Below are 18,848 nucleotides of genomic sequence, written 5' to 3'. Positions count from 1 at the left end.
AGGCATTGATTGTAGCGGGCAGGATGGCTTCAGATGGTGTACTGCCTTCGGCTTGCAGACAGACCAGCTAGACCAGGCGGGCATCGGGGGATCATAATGTAGAGAAGGGGAGGGACTCACACAGCACTGCCTTCAGGTCTAGAAGAGACCAAGAGTCACTGTCTGAGGAGGAAGGCATACAAGCTCATCCTGGCTTGGATTCAGTTTTTCCTACCAGATCCTCACCTGAGGATTTCATGGGCTTTACAGACACATCTGCCTCTTACCAGACTGTCCAGGCTACAGATGGAAGGATGCCAGCTCCCTCCCTCTTCTCCCCCTACACACCATTGGCAAGGAGGGGCATATCATCCCTGTTGTGCACACAATTGGCCTCTTCCACTACAGTATCGGATCACATGCTTCAGCAGCTGAAGGATCAAACCAGGGCTTCCCTTTTAATGGATTTGGCCAGGGATCCTTTGGGCACTATGAAGCACCCCCCTAGGGGCAGGTAGGATGCGCGAGGTTCTTCCTCTGCCATCCCATCATAAAACCCGCGCCCTTCTGCATCACACAACTGACCTGATCCTTACGCTACTGCTCAAAGTAGGCACATTCAACCTACAGAGGAGGCTCCTGTTGACCCAGACAATGAACTGATTGTTTTAGATGAAGAGGACTGGAATGGGGAGTCAGAATCAGAGGAAATTTCAACCAACAGAATTTTCCAAGAGTCCCATTTCCTCCCCCTCTTGTGCAAGGCAATGGAGGCCCTCACTCCTATGATGACCCTCCAGCTATGTCAACATCCAGGATCTTGACAGTATGCCCAGACCCAAAACCTAAATGCAGGGTGCTCAAACTCTCTGTGTTACTGCCTAAAGTGATAAAATCCAAGTTTGATGTCCCTTTATAGTTCAAGAAGTCAGTGTCAACTGCTAACAAATTCTATACATTGGATCAGCAGATTATGGACCAGCTGAAAGTCCCATTAGTAGACGTGCCCATAGTTTCCTCAATCCATCCTTAAATCCTAAAGACTCAGATGTTCACCTTAAGGACGTGACAGAACGCAAACTGGACCAAGGCCTCAGAAGGGTACATGAGGCTAGTGCGCTTTCCATCAGAGCAGCAGCAGCATCCTCTGTCTTCGCACAAGCCTCTCTTTTATGGCTAGAAGACCATCTGGACAGCCCACAACAGAACCCTGCCAGAACATGTAAGTCTTTGCTAAAAGACTCTTAGGCAGTGACCTTCATGGCAGATGCATCCATGGACGCCATGCAATTTTCAGCACTGTCATTAGCAGCAGGCATCTTCACCCATAGGATCCTATGGCTGCATCACTGGGAAGCAGATGTCACAGCTCGCTCTAACCTGGCCTCGGAACCCTACGTGGGAAGTAAGTTATTTGGTGACGAGGCCCCTAGCAGACATCTTGGAATCTAAGGACAAGAAGAGGTCTGTGCCATCCTCTAAGAAGAGAGAGGATAGAAGGCTGTTTCGAAGATCTTTCCACCCATATCCACAGTCCCAGTCCTTTCGGAACTCGAGAGCATTGGGATAAACTAGAGACATACGCACCAATCACCCCTTCTGGTATAGACAAGGGGCCAACCACACATTCCCTATAGATCAGGATTTGGAGCCCAGACACGTGGAAACAAACATCAATTCTGACACCAGCATTCCATCTCCAATGCTTTGCGCAGCGTTGGAGGGACACGTCGTTGGACCAGTGGGTATTGTGCATCCTCAGAAACGGCTTGAGGCTGGAATTTACATCACCCCCTCTGGCAAGATTTGTACCATCTCTCTTGGCGTTTCAAGAGAAGAGAGCAAGAACCCTCCAAGTGATTTCCTATCTTCTCTAAATATCAGCAATAGAACCCATCCCAACGGGAGAGATTTTTAGGAAATTACTCAATTTTCTTTACTGTCACAAAAAGAGATGGTTCGTTCAGAGCAGTACTCGATCTCAAGAACCTGAACAAATACATACAATACCACAAGTTCCACATGGACACCTTGCTCTCAATCAAGAAGGTGCTGAGAACAGGGGACTTCCTCTCTTCAATCGACTTGAAGGAAGCCTACCTACATGTTCCCCTCTTCCCCCACACACAGATGTTATCTCAGGTTCTCAGTTGGAGAAGACCACTTTCAATACAGGGCCATGCCCTTCGGCCTGTCTGCCCCCAGGGTTTTCACAAAAATTGTAGTTGTCCTGGTGGCTCACCTTGGGGTTCAAGGAGTCCACATTTTTCCTTATCTGGATGACTTCTTCATTCTGTCCCCATCGCTAAGCAAGGCCTGGGAGGACATACACATCACCTTAGCCTGCTTTTGAAGGACCACGGCGTCCTAATCAACCAAACCAAGAGCCATTTAGTTCCTTCCCATTGCATTGTACGTCTGGGGGCCACCATAGACACACAAAATGGGACGATATGGCTGGCACAAGACAGAATCAACAAGATACACACTGCAGTATCACATCTCATGACCTCCACATCAGCAGACCTCATGCAGCTGGCCTCAGTGCTGGGGTTGATGGTAGCAGCCTTCCCAATGACTCCTTGGGCATGTCATCACTCTCACCCCCTGCAGTGGGCGTTATTGCCATTCCAGAGTGAGGTAGCAGCCAGGCAGCATTGGAAAGTATTACTGTCTCCCGCGGTTCGCCAGTCCTTGGTGTGATGGGCACACCAACTCAACCTACTCAAGGGAGTACCATTCCACAGCCCCCCACGTATAGTGATCATGTCGGATGCCAGCCTATGAGGCTGGGGCACCATCTGCAATGGTCAGATGGTGCAAGGAACATGGTCACCGGAGGAGTCCAGTCTTCCAATCAATTTACTGGAACTTTGGGCGATACACCTGGCATTGATGCACTTTACACAATCCGTACGACTGGGGGTGGTACTGGTCAGGACAGACAACGTGTCTGCCAAATCTCATTTGAACCATCGGGGCATGCGCTCTCCCCTTCTCCAGAGAGAAGCTTCACTCATCTTCCAGTGGGCGGAACAGCATCTGGAATCTCTCATGGCGGAATACCTCAGAGGAGAGGACAACAGTCAAGCAGGCTGGTTGAGTCGGGAGAAGGTATGCTACATCCTCTGGCCTTTCAGGTGATACTGGCATGCTTCGGCAAGATCAAAGTAGACCTTTTCGCCACCAGCCACAACCGCCAAGTAATGAGGTTCTTCGCCAGAGAAGAGACACTGGGAATAGATGCTCTCATGGCCCAATGGCCTCCAGGTCTGTTATATGCCTTTCCACCTCTTCTGATCCTTCCCAAAGTACTCCAGAAAGTCTGAGCTGAACAGGCAATGGTTCTGCTGGTGGCACCTTGGTGGCCATGGAGACCTTGGTTTCCGGAACTCATCAACCTAGCTGTAGATGCCCCATGGCAGATTCCTCTCAGGGACAGTCTGTTGTCATAGGGACACTTTCTCATCCAGATCCCGGATGGCTGGCTCTTCATGTATGGAAGTTGAATGGCAACATCTCTTGAAGAAAGGCATTCCGATGCAAGTTGTACAGACAATACTGGCCTCAAGATGCCCCTCTACTGTCAGCATATACAAGGCCACGTGAAAAGCCTTTCTGTCTTGGTCACAGAAACAAGGTGTAGATTCAAGTAAAGCAGGTATTAAAGATATCCTCTCATTTCTACAGCAGACCAAACACTTTGAGATATCAGGCTTCGACTTTGTCATCAATCCTGTCTAAGTGCCCCGAACGACCATTGGGTTCTCACCCATTACTGAAGTGTTTTCTTCAAGGGGCAACATTATTGGCACCACTTACTAGTCATTGTTTCCCCACGTGGGACAAAGTTTTAATGGCCCTACAGAAACCTCCTTTGAGCCCTTAAGTCAAGTCCCGCTCCATTAGCTATCCTTTAAAGTTCTGTTCCTTGTGGCCATTACTTAAGCGCGTTGTGTGTCTGAGCTGAATGCCCTATCTATAGATAAGAACTTATATATTTTTCATGATAGGGTAGTACTTCACACTGTCCCTTCCTTTCGTCCTAAGGTTCTATCTACCTATCACTGTCAGCAAGAGTTAGTGCTCCCTTCCTTCTGCCCTAACCCTATTCACCCCACTGAGAAGGCGTGGCACTCACTAGATGTGAGAAGAGCCTTAAAAGTATATATCTCCAAGACTAAGGCTTTTCGTAAAACAGATAGTTTATTTGTTTCTTTTCATCCAGCTTCACTGGGTAACAAGGTTTTAACCTCCACCCTAGCTAGGTGGATCAAAGCACGTATTACCTTGGCATATGCTTTGCTGCGACTTGCATGGCCAGGCAGCATAGTGGCTCATTCCCCTAGGGCAGCAGCCACAACAGCAGCATTCTCGAGAAATGCTTCACTGACAGAGATATTTAGAGCGGCCACATTGGCCACTCCCAACACATTTATTAAACATTACAAGATCAACACATATGCAGCCTTTGGGAGGAGAGTGCTACAGCATGTCCTCTCTGACCTCCAATAAACTCAGCCCAGCAATTTTCCCACCCTACATGGCTCAGCTTTGGTATGTCCCACCTGATATCATCTTTCCATGCACAGGAGGCTTTTGGTCTTACCATGAAAACTGTCTTCTCTGTGCATGCCAAAGATGGTATCATCTGGGCTGCAATTATGTGTACCTGGTAGGCCTATAGCAGAGAGTGTATGAGTACTGTTGTGTTATGTTTTGTGTCATGCTCCTTGTCACTGCTCTCAATATTAGTTAGCTTGTCATCAGAAACTGAGCTGGGAGCTACACAGAACAGGAAGTTCCTGCAAAAATCAACAGTGCTCTTCTGCCTTCAACTGCTAGGTGGAGCTACCTACCCACTTGATATCATCTTGGACATGCACAGAGAAGACCATTTTCACGGTAAGACCAAAAGTCTCTTTCAAGTATCCTAGGTCACAGAAACGATAAATACCTATCACTTCACCCACTCATTCATAGATTTCTTACTAGGCATTCATACTGAATTCACCCAGAATACACATATTGGTACCTAAGAGTAGTTCTTCTTGCCCCAACAAAACCTTCTTTTGAGCCCTCGGCCATATCTCTCTTTAGAAATTGACCATCAAGACCACTTTTATAACTAGTTTTAAAACTGCTCATAGCTTCTCCAAGAAATTTTTTCTTTATTAACAAGAAATTATTTGTCATGATGATGGGTGTTTTTTTAATTCCTCCCAAAATCAATTCACTTTTCCACACATTTGAGGAAATTGTGCCACCTTTTTACTGGTTCACATCTTCTTAATCAAAACAGTGCTCAGTTTTTATTTATTTTATTAATTTCTTACATTTATACCCCACCTTTCTTTCATCGCAGAAACCCAAGGTGGCATACACATGTGGCTCCCAGGCAGTCTCCTATCCAGGCATTGACCAGACCCAGACCTGCTTAGCTTCAGCAAGGTGGTGGCCTCATGTGCCTTCACCCAGGTAGTGGGTTTATGTGCCATCAGATCATTTCCAGAACTCAGGTTTTTAGAAAATCGGACCCCCTATTTGAACCCTTTTTGTAATACTTGGTGGTGGCAACGGTGTCCATCTTCACAGTTGCTAGATGGTTAGAAGACTTTATCTTTAAAGTCCATAAGGATAAGATGACAGCTCACTACATGCATCATACTATTTTCACAGCTTACAGAATCTACCCATCCATGGAATCTATGTGCAAAGCTGCAACCTGAAGATTCCTACACACCTTTATTAGACATTATCAAAGTATACTTTTACAAGGCATTCTCAAATTGACATTATTGTCACTTTTCATAGAAGAGATCTCTAGAAGGTGGCATTTTGTGTAAAGCAACTGAATGTTCCTGCTCATGAGATACAAGAAAACTCTGTACATCCAGAATTGAAGACTACCCCACCTCAGTTCCACTAGAGAGAGGAAAATTTTGACATTGTGTATTACCATTGTCAGTGGTTCAGGGTGGGGTAGTTTGTCAATAGGGAGATAAGTGAAAAACTACAATTATATTCTAGGAAGTCCACACATATTTGTAACAGGCTTAGATTGTTTGAATCCAGTAGAAGGACTTTTCCTTTCCTCTTTGTCCTTCTCTTTGTTACATAGTAATATGTTAGCTACAGTGTTTTCATGGTTATTGTCTGTTAGTATTAGATCTACTAATGCTGTTAGTACTAATACTGTTAGTAGATCTTCTGTCAGTTTCTAGTTCATGGTAGAAGCTTATCCAGGCTCTTGGCACAGTCTGGACAGAGGGAAAGCTCTTCCCCTTGGTTCCATTTAAAAGAGGACCATGCCTGGTAACCAAGAGGAGGTGCTTTCTCTGAACTGAAGAGTGCTCCACCTGAGAACTGCTGCCAATGGGAATTCATGGTAAGTCCAATTTTTTTCTTTTTTCCAGGACAGAAACAAAACAATATTGTGTTTCATACAATTTAAGCTAGTAAATTAAAGTTGTATTGTATTGGATATATGAGGCCTTTCATATTTTGCTCTGTTTTTCTTGTGTACTCAGTGCCACCAGTGTATCCAAGGATCAAAAATGTTACGGCAGCTGCTGCTGAGATCTATGCCAATATCAGTTGGAAGTATGAGGGTCCAGCTCATGAGAACATTTATGTTGAATATGGTGTGGCAGGCAGTAAGAAGACATTTCATTGAATTCTTCTAAATGCTGTAATATATTTCAAAATATTTTAATAATAAGAATGGCCCAATATTGATTTAAGTTTTGAAAGCAAAACTAGTTTTGAAAAATTAAGGCAAACATTTTAATATTAATTGCATAGAAGAGAGAGTGTGCATGTGTACATACACACTCTCTCTTATTTGAATTAGTGCTGTGTAATATTCTAGAAATACACTGTTTTCTTGAATTATTTCAAAACTGAGAGCTAGCAACACTTAATAAAATTTCAGATGCCCCTATCCAGCCACACATACATTTTCCTTTTAAAGCAGCTGAATTCCCATAGACCAGCTGTTTGGTGAGGAAGAAAGAGATAGAGTGACTGAATCTAGTCCTTCCCCCCTAACAGTTCAGCATAATTTTTAGCATTGTTTTGAACACAGAGACCTACTTGGCTCAGAACTGCTCATGCTGAATTGTGTGAACTGGTGATTCCCCATCCAGCAGGATAAGCATGTGAGGAAGCCCTGCCTCTGCATCTGTAGCGTCCCCTACCCCTTGAAAGTTTATAAGATTGCCAGTCATGGTGTGCATCCAGTTGTACATACTTCAAATTCTCTTACCAAAGTCTCATTAATGCAGTACAACTTAGAGATATTTATTTGACCTAAAAGGCTACAATGCAAGGTGTTTCTTACAATGTGCTTTAAACTACAGTATATTTAAACTGTAGGTTTTTGTGCCATGAAATTCATATGTAGCCTATTAGTATTTATTCAAATTAGAAACAATTTGATATAACTGTAATCCTAAAGTTAAATCCTTGATGTTTTGCTGGCAAATAAATGTATGCTTGTTTTTTCCCATTAGTTGTGGTCTGCCCAAGAAGTGGTTGCCACCTCTTGGTTGACAGAGTGTGCTTGCCCCATTCCATGAGAGGGAGAATAATGCTGTCCCCAGTCCCCAGTAAAGTCTAGTTTCAAAGCAGCATAGTTATGTCTTCCACTTTGTATAAGTCCTCAAGAAAGATGTAGCAAGCAAATTTGAATGGAGAGATTCTCACTCTTAATTCTGAAAATGATAAGCTAAGCAAAACTATCAGTTTATTAAGCCATCCATATTCTGGGTGTGAATTACTTCCCTTTTTTTGCTTGATAGCAGAGGAGTTAAGAGATACGTAAAGAAGCATATAAATAGAAAATGCATCTAAATATTTAGAGTTTGAAAATTGCTTTTCGAGAAAACAAAAATATAATCCCATCTAGTGAATAATTATCAACATTGTGGCTATTTTCAACTGTTAAATTACATCTCATTTTATTCTATCAGACTGATAAAAATCAGTCTTTCACAATAGATGAAAAATGAGATCGTAACAATCTCCAGATGAATAATAGTGTTCATCTTTTTCAGAAAAAAAAGGCACCTTAAAGATTAACAAATATATTACAGGCTTAGCTTTCTTGAACTGGAGTCCACTATCAGATGCATGAAGTGGTATCCTAAACTGATAGAAATATACACACAGATAATTGGATGTGAGATTATAAGGAGTGAGGTTGTAGGGAAATGCAAAAAGGACAACCTGTGATAATTATGTTATAGCTTAAATGTATGTAAAATCATTAGTGACTATTCACGATGTTCAACACTGCTTTATGAATTCAGCCTGTAATTATTTTATATGTATTTAAGATCTAATATAATTATTGCCATCTGTACTTTTGCAGTTCATTTCCCTCTGATACTACTTATTATTTACACACAGACAAACATACATGTGCATGCATCTGGTAACTTAGGGTAATATTACATGCATCTGACGAAGTAAACTCTAGGCCACAGGAAGCCAACAGAGTGCGCTCCAGATGCTGTTGCACTACAGCACCCATCAGCCTCAGCCAGCATAGCCAAAAGTCAAGGATGATTGTTTAATAACATCTGGAGGGCACCATGTTGACAAAACCAACACTAGTCCATGAAAGCCTTTTACTAGTCTTTAAGGTGCCACAAGACTCTTTGTTGTTTAGATGGTAGCTTACCTAGGTATTGCATGTTAATAAATAACAGCAAAATATTTTTGAGAGGAAAATCTAAACGTTTGCCAAATGACAGTAGGAAGTGTAAATATGAATTTAAGACAGTGAATTTAAATACTCCAATATGTTGTGTTCCTAAAAATTTTGTAGGCAAAGAAGAATTGAAAAAAGAAAATGTTAATGGTTCCTGGAGCTTCTTTGTGTTAAAAGGATTAACACCAGGAACATCATATAAAGTCCGGGTTGGTGCTGAGGGTCTTTCTGGTTTTAGGAGTTCAGAGGCTGTGTTTGAGACAGGTCCAGGTGAGGCACACCATACCAATTCTGCTCTGCATTCAGAATTGTGATGTGTTAAGTGCTGAAACTTTGAAATAGTGTTATGTTGTATCAAAATATTTTAATTTCTTCTTTTCTACCTAAGGGAGAGCTACAATGCGTGTCTCATAGCCACACTAGCAAGTTTTTGGTATGCTCCATGAATATTTTCTTCTTGGCAGTTCTCTTTATCACTTTGTCATTTGTTGTAAGGAAAGAAACCTTTCTCATGGCCCCTTTGGGGAAGGGGGAGGCTTTTTAATGCTTTGTTTCTGAATTTTACACTTGTTACTGATTGTAAATTGGAAATGGTGTTACAGAATAATTAAGTTTGAAGATATTGGACCGAGTTTATCACAGTGGTTTCATCTAACTTCAGGATAATTTCTTTATAAATGTATTAAATGTGTTGTTCTGTTGGACCAAAGATGCAATAATCAGAATAAGTATATTGTTTGGAACGTTTTGTACTGAATCCTCTGTAGAAAGGAAAATAAGGAACTTTGTATCAATTTCTCTTTATAAAACAGTAATGGGAATAATTTAAAGCAGCATATACGTCTTGTTAGAAATACTGATGTCATGTTGAGTGGTGTTCTCATAAAGCATGTTGTTTATGGAAGTGTTTAGGGTGTGTGCTGTCAGTACATGCGTTCATAAAGTGCATATACACTACATTTTTTTAAAAAAAGCCATGCTTAGCAGTGCTAATTATAAGCACCTGATAAAATGGGCAATCTTAAAAGTTAAAATCATGTACCCTGATTTTATAAGGAAGAAGTACAAAGTGCTCTTCTATATGCAGCCCTCCTGTGAGTGCAGACAGGGTGCTCTGTCATGGAAAAATACCTGCATTCAGCTACACTTAAGCTCTACTAAACATATGGTCAGCACTGGCTATCCTGCAAATACCAGCTAACTGTGAGGTTGAATTTTAGGCACACAATTTGTCCTCCACCACCCTAACAGGCAGTCAGTACTATCAGAGCTAATAACACTAATCACATATTTAGTAGAGGAGTCCACTATTTCACACCAATGTCTCTGGAAAAGAGGCTATAATGTTTTGTTATATATGTATTACCGTAAGAAAAAATGTATGGCATTATCAGAAAACGCTTAAAATATGTTAGTGGATTTACCTGTAACTGACTTGGCCTAAACATTTAAATGCTTAGTATAAAAAGTAGGTAGATAAAATTAGTATAGTCATGTGATTTTGACTTGCTTGTCCAAATGCTATGTATTCCCTATGATGATCTTTTTCAGCTACATTCCATGTTTACAGCAAAGCTGAAGAAATTTAAGCAGTATCATCCACTGTTTTTTATATAGAAGTTAAGTAAAACCCCAGGAATGGCATGAGCCTTTTCTTGTGGCTATTGCTGGAGAAGCCAGTAGATCCCCTACTTCCGTATTATGAGACAATTAGGGATGGAATTTCATACACGTAAAGCTAAAAGTCTGTACACTGATAGTCAGACCTTCCTGCAAAGTTATATAGGATGCAGAGTAGATAGTCCATACTGTGTGACATTCGGCCTCTAAATGGCCTTGAATGCTATTGATCATGCATGATTAAGTTCTTTAGGAGAACATCTCCCATAGTCTCTTGGATCCCTTCATCCTAGTAGCAGCAGAAAGAAGGGAGGGGAAATCAGGCCTGCTTGCCTCACTGTCTGCTTTCTCCATGGCTCTTCTTGTCACCAAGGGAAGGGAAAAGAGGGGAGCGCGTTTATGAGAGTAATGGGGACAGTAAAGGTGCGCAAGGAGGTAGCAGGAGGATTGGCAGGGAGGGGGACTTCTTTCCATGCTCATCAATGGGCTTGAGACATTTTTTCCTGTGTTTTCCTAGGGCCTTTTTTATAGGAAATGCAAAAAAAAAGGCCAAGGCCAACTGAAGAGAGGCTTAGGGAGCTAAATATATTGCCACAGTATAGCAGTAAATGTCCATTGACAAGATTCTTCAAACTATACAGAATAATTCAGCATCTTAATTCTTGCTTAATGACAGTAAATATAAGGAGATAAAATGGGAGAAAAGTGTTCTGAAACTGCTACATAACATGTTGTATGGTCTCTGAAAGGGTTCCTGTTCATCTTCATAAGACATTATTTCATTTTAAGTAAATACAGTGGGCACGTTCATATGTTTCATATGTACTAGCAGCTTCTGTATTTCCCAGTGAAAATGGACAGTCTACTCAAAGAAAACAATTTGTGTAACATAATTACAAACATTTATGTAATTAAAAAAACCCTGGTTGGAATCCAGTTGGTCCCCTTGTGCTCACAGAAGGGCTTTTGATCCAGTGAATTTTTCAGCTAATGGAAAAAGAATTGTGACTTTTTTTTACAATTACCTTGTAGCCTCCAGAGAGCCAGTGTGGTGTAGTGGTTAAGGTGTTGGACTACGACCTGGGAGACCAGGGATTGAATCCCCACACAGCCATGAAGCTCACTGGGGGACCTCGGACCAGTCACTGCCTCTCAACCTCAGAGGAAGGCAATGATAAACCCCTTCTGAATAACTCCTACCATGAAAACCCTATTCATAGGCTCGCCATAAGTCAGAATTAACTTGAAGGCAGTACATTTCCATTTTGTAGCCTCAGCACCTCCAGAAATGGGCTCTAGAAAGTTGGGGGACCCTCCTGTGTAGGGCAAAAGGTGGTGTGGAAGGCTGCAGGAGGAAGGATGAATCAGCTAAACTTTTCTCCCTAGCTCTTCCGTTAGCAGAATAATTGCTCAATCAAAAGCCTTTCCATGAGTGCAGGGTTAGCAGTTAGACTCCACCCGCTAGATTTTAGAAAGCTATATACCTTAGCAGGATATACTGTGCATGCAAAGAATATCAGAAGCTGCATCAGTAAGTTACGGCCTTTTCTTGTTACATATTTGGTATATGTTATGCATGGACTGTTGGGTTTAGTTGGCATGAAATGTCATAATACATTTGAGTGTTAAATGTGCATGTCTTCCTATAATGTTTGACACTAAACTTAATTCCTTATAACCTCATGTGTGAAAAATCTCAGATTTCTCTAATCTGTTAGGAAAATTGATTTTTAAAAAATTAAAATGTTAATATTCTATTCATTTAAAATTCACATGTTATATTTTAACCACTACTTATGTTGGTATTTAAGGTTAGTTTTCTGATTTTGTGTAAAAGAAACCAAAACGTTATCATAATCACTTCTTACTTTATAAAGAACACACTTTCCACAGTACAGTGATTCCATATAGTACAACTAAGAAAATTGTAAATATTGTATCTGCACTAGAAATCCTGTGGCGCTTCACTTTACACAAAGGAAAAGCTAGTAGGCATAAATAATGCCTTCAAGTGGATCATGCTGTCTAATTTTGCAGATCAATTGATTTCATATATTGATGAGCAAGTGTAGGAACCTGCTTGACTGAACTAATTTCCTGCTTTAGGAATGTGCTATAATCTTCCTGGTAAAATTTTGCATCCTTTCTGCACATAGCTATGGATCCATGGACCTTCCTCAAATTTTTATATTACAAAAATGTTGGCTATAGGCTCCTCCATGTATAGATATATATTAGCAAAATTGATCAAAGTATACTATAGAAGAAAATATAACAAAAAATATATGCTTAATTAAAGTCCAGCATCATGAATAATTTTTTTACAAATCCATTCAAAGGTCAAATGTTCTGAGACATTACATCCAATATCATTTTTCTGGTGCAACATTAATACATAAAGTATTTTACAGGATTCTTATATAACTGATATTTGGGAATAATAATTAATCTTTTCCATTTCTTAGCAAAGGCAAGCCGACAGGTTGACATTGCTACTCAAGGATGGTTCATTGGTCTTATGTGTGCAGTTGCTCTTCTCATCTTGATTTTGCTGATAGTTTGTTTCATAAGGAGAAATAAAGGTGGAAAATATCCAGGTATGGTATATAGCAGTGTGAGTTAAAATATTTAATTCAATTTACATTAATATATTCTCTACTGTTAATGGTCAGGATCCAAACTGCTACATCAAGGAGGCAAATAATAGGGTTTTAATTATTTTTTCACTTTAAACACAGGTCCCTGTGCGGTATCACAAACTGTTTTGAAAGTTACTTTGGGTTATATCTAATGCTGCATGAGCAGAATTCCACTCACACAACAGGACTTCCATTTCTTCTCCTCCCCCTGCCCAACAGCAAAATCCTCTCTGGAGGGTTCCCCCAATCCTCCAGAGCTGATTTTCAGGGTACACAGGGGCCTGGAGGGAGCAGGAAAGCAAGAGGAAGCTCCACTGCATGCACAGATGTCTCTTGTGTGCTTGGAGCTCCAGCTATGGATATAGCCCTTCCTATTCAAAACAGTTTGCAATGTGGTATGAGAGCCTGCTGTTCAAGAACTAGTTGTGCTGCTTGTTGGATCTATAGTTTGATTTTAATTCTTGCAGAGTTTTCTTTCTGGAATTTTTGTGAACTCTTAGAATTTGAAGGGCTTGTCAATTTCCGTTCCCTCTGTTTTTCATTTTGCCTATCTTAAATCAGTTTTCCACATTTCTGCAACAATTTGTGGATTTTTTAAAAAAGGAAATTTCTTCAGCATTTTAGTGTGAATTTCTCCCAACGTATTTCAAAGGATCGCTGTGTTTCAGTTCTCATGAAGTGCAAATTTGATAGATTTGGCTTTGTATACTTACTGAATCTGATTTCTCCTCCATTCCTACTTGGCAATGATGACAGTAAAAATCCTGCAAACATAAACAGATCAATGAGTCTTTCCTTGGAAAAATGCAACCTAATTTAAATGCAACCTATTCTTTTTCTTCACACATAAATTTCTGTAGCATTTGAGATCCATATCTAAAGGACTATAATACATAACTGTTTCTGCAGCTGTCATGCATTGAATTAATCATAAAACAGTGATATAGCATGATCACCATGTAATTAGATAAAAATGATTCTGAGTCCATCCTTACTTTGAGCAAACATATGGAAGACAGCTACCTACTAGCCTTTTTCTGTTAGCTGTAAATGTGAAGGATTTGGAGCACATATTGGTCTAAAAGCACTATACCAGGTTGGCTCTGCTATCTAGTTGAACATCATATCACACCAGCTACTTATCACATGTAGGAATCTATATATAAAGAAGTGCTTTGGGAGACTGGCCTTGGGAGCTGACTCTCAAGAGGGAGGGCTTCTTCCTTAATAGAATCCTAGAGCAGAGGTGGAAGAGAACACAGCCCTCACTGTCAGTTGGTACTTTGGCAGGTGGATTCAGACAGATCTCTGGAGGAGAGGCAGCTAGATAAAAGATAGCTGTAAGCCTGGGTCCTGTCATAGCTTCCTTTGCCTCTCAGTGACCTTAGTGCTAAATTATAAAAGTAACATTATACCTAGAATTTTAGTAAGAAAGTTCCCATTTTGAGAGTCTGTATGTTGCAAAGGGCTGTAGCTCACTGGTAGAGCACCTGCTTTGTATGCAGAAGGTCACAGGCTCAATTCCTTGTTTGCAGGTAGGACTGGGAGAGAACCCTGTCTGAAATCCTGGACAGCCACTGCTCGCTGCCTATCGGTGTGGACAATACTGAGCTAGATGGGCCAATGGTCTGACTTGCTATAAGGCAGCCTCCTATATTTCTATACTTCTATGTTTATTCTTTGTTTATGTTTATTCCTATGTTTTCCTTTCATAAACCTTGCCCTTTGGGCTTATAAATAAAGCAAACCCATTGCTCTCTGTGTGTGAGAGTTTCCGTATTTGGGGTTCCTCTCCTAAACAACCCCACCCCCCATGCACATACACAATGTCTTCCTGGCCCTACTTAGGTAACATGGTGAATTGGAGAGTTGTGGCAGTGGAACTACCTGACTGAAACTGGCTATAGTCTCCTTTTTGCTCTAGCATTGAGAGCCCATCGATATACTAGGGCATGGTACGCATCAAACTTATAATTCCAGTACTTATTATTATCAATAATTTGTGTGTTTTAGTGAAAGAAAAAGAGGATGCTCATGGTGATCCAGAAATACAGCCTATGAAGGAAGATGATGGAACACTTGGTGAATACAGGTACGCAGTTATGTTAATTCTTATTGGTCATATCAACTTGGATTTGAAGACAAGAGCCTATTCTTAAGACCTTCTGCACACAGTTCAGAAGTATTTAATAGTGGATGAATTATTAGCTTCATCAGCTCAGGACCATTAAACATGATGTCACATCAACATTAAGGATATTATGTTGGTGTCACAAATATTTTGATGTAGGACCATAGCTTCATTGCCATTACCATTGCAGTTCAATTCACAGGCATATATATCAACATATCTAATAATTATTGATTCATTTTCCAAATGTCAAATGCCATGGGTTGTGGTAATTGTGGCAAACCATAGCATAACAAAAGGCGTGGTGGCATCTCCACTGCTGTAGGAATGTTTCCAGATGAACAGAAATCATGTTGTTTCACCACTGCCGCCTCTTTTGCTGGTAGTCTTGTTCCCATACAGCCTCTGTAGATCACATTCTATCAGAGAATCCTATGCATGTTTACTCAGAAGTAAGTACCATTGTGTTAATTGGGGCTTACCCCCAGGTAAGTGTGCAAGGATTGCAGCCTAAATGCAGAATCTTAAAATCATACTTTATGATCAACCAGAAATATAAAATATAGATCCAAATTGCAGTGTTGATATCCTAATACTTAAAATGAATTTGGATCCAGGGTTTTACTTCATTCATATATCTCTGGTATATTTTCTTTCAGAGTTCACTATGAGTTTTGTGCATGTGTGAGGTTTTTTTTACTTATAATTTAATCTTGCTGCCTTATTCATTTTAAGAGCATGAATAAAGCAAAGTATATGGAAGTTCTGCTTTAAATCCAGGCTTAGTAGTGAAAATATAAATGACTTCAGTGGTATTCAGGTTTTGCTTTTTGCTTTGGTAGTGCAATAATCAAATATCAACAAATTCTAGGCATCTCATTTGACAGTAGCAAAAGCAGCTAAGTGATATATGTAATTTAATGGATAAAAATCAGGAGAGTTCTGTTTTCAAAGCCAGTTCATTGTTATCAAAGAAAACAAATTAGCTGCATGCCTTGCCTCACAAAAGCATGCTATTCAAAATAGTAATACCAGTATGCAGTATAATTTACAGAGAGCTTTATTGTTTTAATCCAATGTGTTGGGTTTAAACATGAAAGGATAATTTATTTAAAAAGTCAGTGTTTTCTGTTTTTGTTTGTATGTTGTATCAGATCTTAAGATACATTTTTATTCTATGTATTTCTTAAAAGTTTCCTATGCTTCTCATGTATAGTTTACTGTAGTGCTGTAGTTGTCATTTTTAATGAATTCAATATATTTTTGTAGCTTTTTATCTATAGGAAATTAGTATTTCATTTGGCTGGCCTAAACTATATTTTGTATAATTCTGAATACCATAGAATAGGCCCTGTGTTTTCCCATGGCTCTTTCAAGGCAGAATATTTTAAAGATGATGAGATTGTGTATTTCCATGTTGCTGGGGAGTATTAATAATTGTAAAAGCTATGGAATAATAATATTGGCCTAAAGCAATCGAGTACTGACAGAATTGTTCACGAAGGGAAATTATTCAACTGCTTACGTGTATCTATGATAGCTGTCTGTTCCTGGACTAGTTCATAGTCATGCCGAATTATGCCAATTCTCCGGTGACCTTTTGTTTGACAACTGATTTCTAGATGTGATCATTAAATCTATTATCATGTGGGACCTAAGCCAGGATTGCAGTATGTCTTGGAACAACTAGCATGTTAATTTGTGAAATCATCTATTCATCTAATCTGTGGAATCATCTGTTACTTTGTATGGTTAAGTAAATCATTGCATGAACCTTGAAGACCAGATGTATTTAAAAGAAGTCGCTCATCTAATTCACTTTGCTTAAACTCTCCTTTTGGACATAAGTTCCTCTGACATTTACTGGCAATAGTATTTACCTCTTTTCTCTTTAAAGACGGCAGATGCAAGCAAATATTCAAATCACGGAAAGTATGTTTGTATTTCTGTGCAGTTCAACATTGCTCCCATCAATAAGTTCCCTGGTTCACACTGCCTCAGGCAGTTCTAAAATATGATACAGTGTGTCTTTGAAGGAAATGTTTATTTTCTCCAATTTTTTCCAAGAATTCGAGTATTTTGAACTTTTTTACATCACTTCAAGTCCATATCTCCATGGACAATAAAGAAAATGGACAAAGGAAGAATGAGAGAATGTAGTGATGTCACAAAATTTCCTGAATCAGACCCTGTCTTTACCAAAGCAGTGTCTGTATGGTCTGAGAAAGCCAGCTTGCCCGGAAGGTCAGGAGATCAAACCTTGAGCACCAGATCAGAGACCTCTCATAGGAGAGTCAGGCACTCTTTGGAGCATTTAAAGGTTAAGTCCATCTCTCCTTCACTCTGTTGGAGGAAAAATAAATCAACGGAATGGCAATCTGAGGGTGTTTCTAGATATTGCACTCTGTGGCAGCATAGAACTGAAGTGGATGAAGGGTCAGATTCCCAGGTAGGAGAGCATTCCCCATAACAACAAAAGTTCACCAAGGGCCCTTCCTCTCCACAACAGTAGTTCAACCACACAATAGACCTCAGCTCAGATTCAGAAGACAATCGCAGGGGCCATATGAAGAAGGTAAGACCTTCTGCTGTTGCTAGTAGTACTAGTAGCTGTAGTTACTCCAACTCTGAAAAAAGTTCACTAATGAGGTCTGTTGTTTTCCCTGAAACTGCTACCATTTTGAAGGATACCCATGCTGTGGCCAAAAATACCATAGCTTCCACCATACACATTAGACCTTCTTCAATAATGAATCCTGAGGCATCACATACAGCAATTACCGTGGTCTCCCGTGGAGCAACTAGACACCAGTCCCACTTGTCAGTATATGAAGCCAAGGACAATTTAATAAAGTGTTCAGCTTTTACAAAACAGACGCCTAATTTTCACAGTGACTTGGAGGATGAGTCACCGTCTGAGGATGAGGAGATCTCATTTGCTTCCTCACTGGAAGTAGAAAAGGATAGTGAGCCTATGGAAAAAATGGAAATGGACTGCCTTCAAGTCAACTTATGGTGACCCTATGAATAGAGTTTTCATGGTAAGCGGTATTCAGAGGTGGTTTACCATTGCCTTCCTCTGAGGCTGAGTGGCAGTGACTGGCGCAAGGTCACTCAGTGAGCTTCATGGCTGTGTGGGGATTTGAACTCTGGTCTCCCAGGTCATAGTCCAACACCTAAACCATTGCACCACACTTGCTCTCATAGGTTTAAAATGGAGACTCAAAACTACTTATTCAAGCATATTTAGAAAGAACTGCAGTTAAAATGCCACAAATCTCAACAGCCTTCAGAAGAGAGCATGGTAGATAAATCTCTTCCGGTTCATTCAGCTGTTCAAAAGCTTATCCATACAATCTGGAATAATCCCAAAGTAAAACATGTAGCGCTAGCAATTCTGGATGAATTGTATCCTCTTCCAGTGGACAAAGCTCCTTTATGGGAGACAATACCCAAGATAGATACTTCAGTGGTCAATGGAAATGTTAAATCATGCTTCTCTGGTGTTGAGGGCTATGTCCCCAAAGATCCAATTGATAGAAAGGTTGAGGCTGTAATAAAGAGATCATTCAGCTTAGTTTCAGCCCAGTTTAGTGTTTCCCTTTATTCTGCCTATGCTTCTAGGGCTTTATTAGCCTGGCTGAAGGAGCAAGCAATAAGGGAAAATACATTGAGCTCATCTTCCAGCAAATGGAGAACACACATTCTGTGTAGAATAGCAGCTAATTTTATTCATGACGCAGCCAAGCATTCTCTCAGATTC

The 18,848-nt window shown here is 40.4% G+C and overlaps 1 protein-coding gene across 13 annotated transcripts in view; it reads left to right on the top strand.

The window, feature by feature from the left end:
- Nucleotides 1-18,848, top strand: part of NRCAM (neuronal cell adhesion molecule) — a 181,496-nt gene that overhangs the window by 151,145 nt on the left and 11,503 nt on the right. For 7 of the 13 annotated variants that reach the window (XR_009764462.1, XM_061639953.1, XM_061639952.1 and 4 more), the window contains 4 exons: nt 6,510-6,635; nt 8,813-8,965; nt 12,781-12,912; nt 14,968-15,046. Coding sequence is in view for 12 of the 13 variants with exons in the window: in XM_061639953.1 (XP_061495937.1) it covers nt 6,510-6,635; nt 8,813-8,965; nt 12,781-12,912; nt 14,968-15,046 (490 nt within the window). In the remaining variant the exon portion in view is untranslated. The remainder of the gene's footprint in view (nt 1-6,509; nt 6,636-8,812; nt 8,966-12,780; nt 12,913-14,967; nt 15,047-18,848) is intronic. The other 6 variants (XM_061639960.1, XM_061639959.1, XM_061639958.1 and 3 more) reach the window with 1 other exon arrangement.

The sequence above is a fragment of the Rhineura floridana genome, chromosome 8, assembly GCF_030035675.1.
Source record: "Rhineura floridana isolate rRhiFlo1 chromosome 8, rRhiFlo1.hap2, whole genome shotgun sequence".
NCBI classification, from domain to species: Eukaryota; Metazoa; Chordata; class Lepidosauria; order Squamata; family Rhineuridae; genus Rhineura; species Rhineura floridana.
The sequence above is the reverse complement of the archived record's forward strand: the minus strand, read 5'-3'. Positions and strand labels throughout refer to the sequence as shown.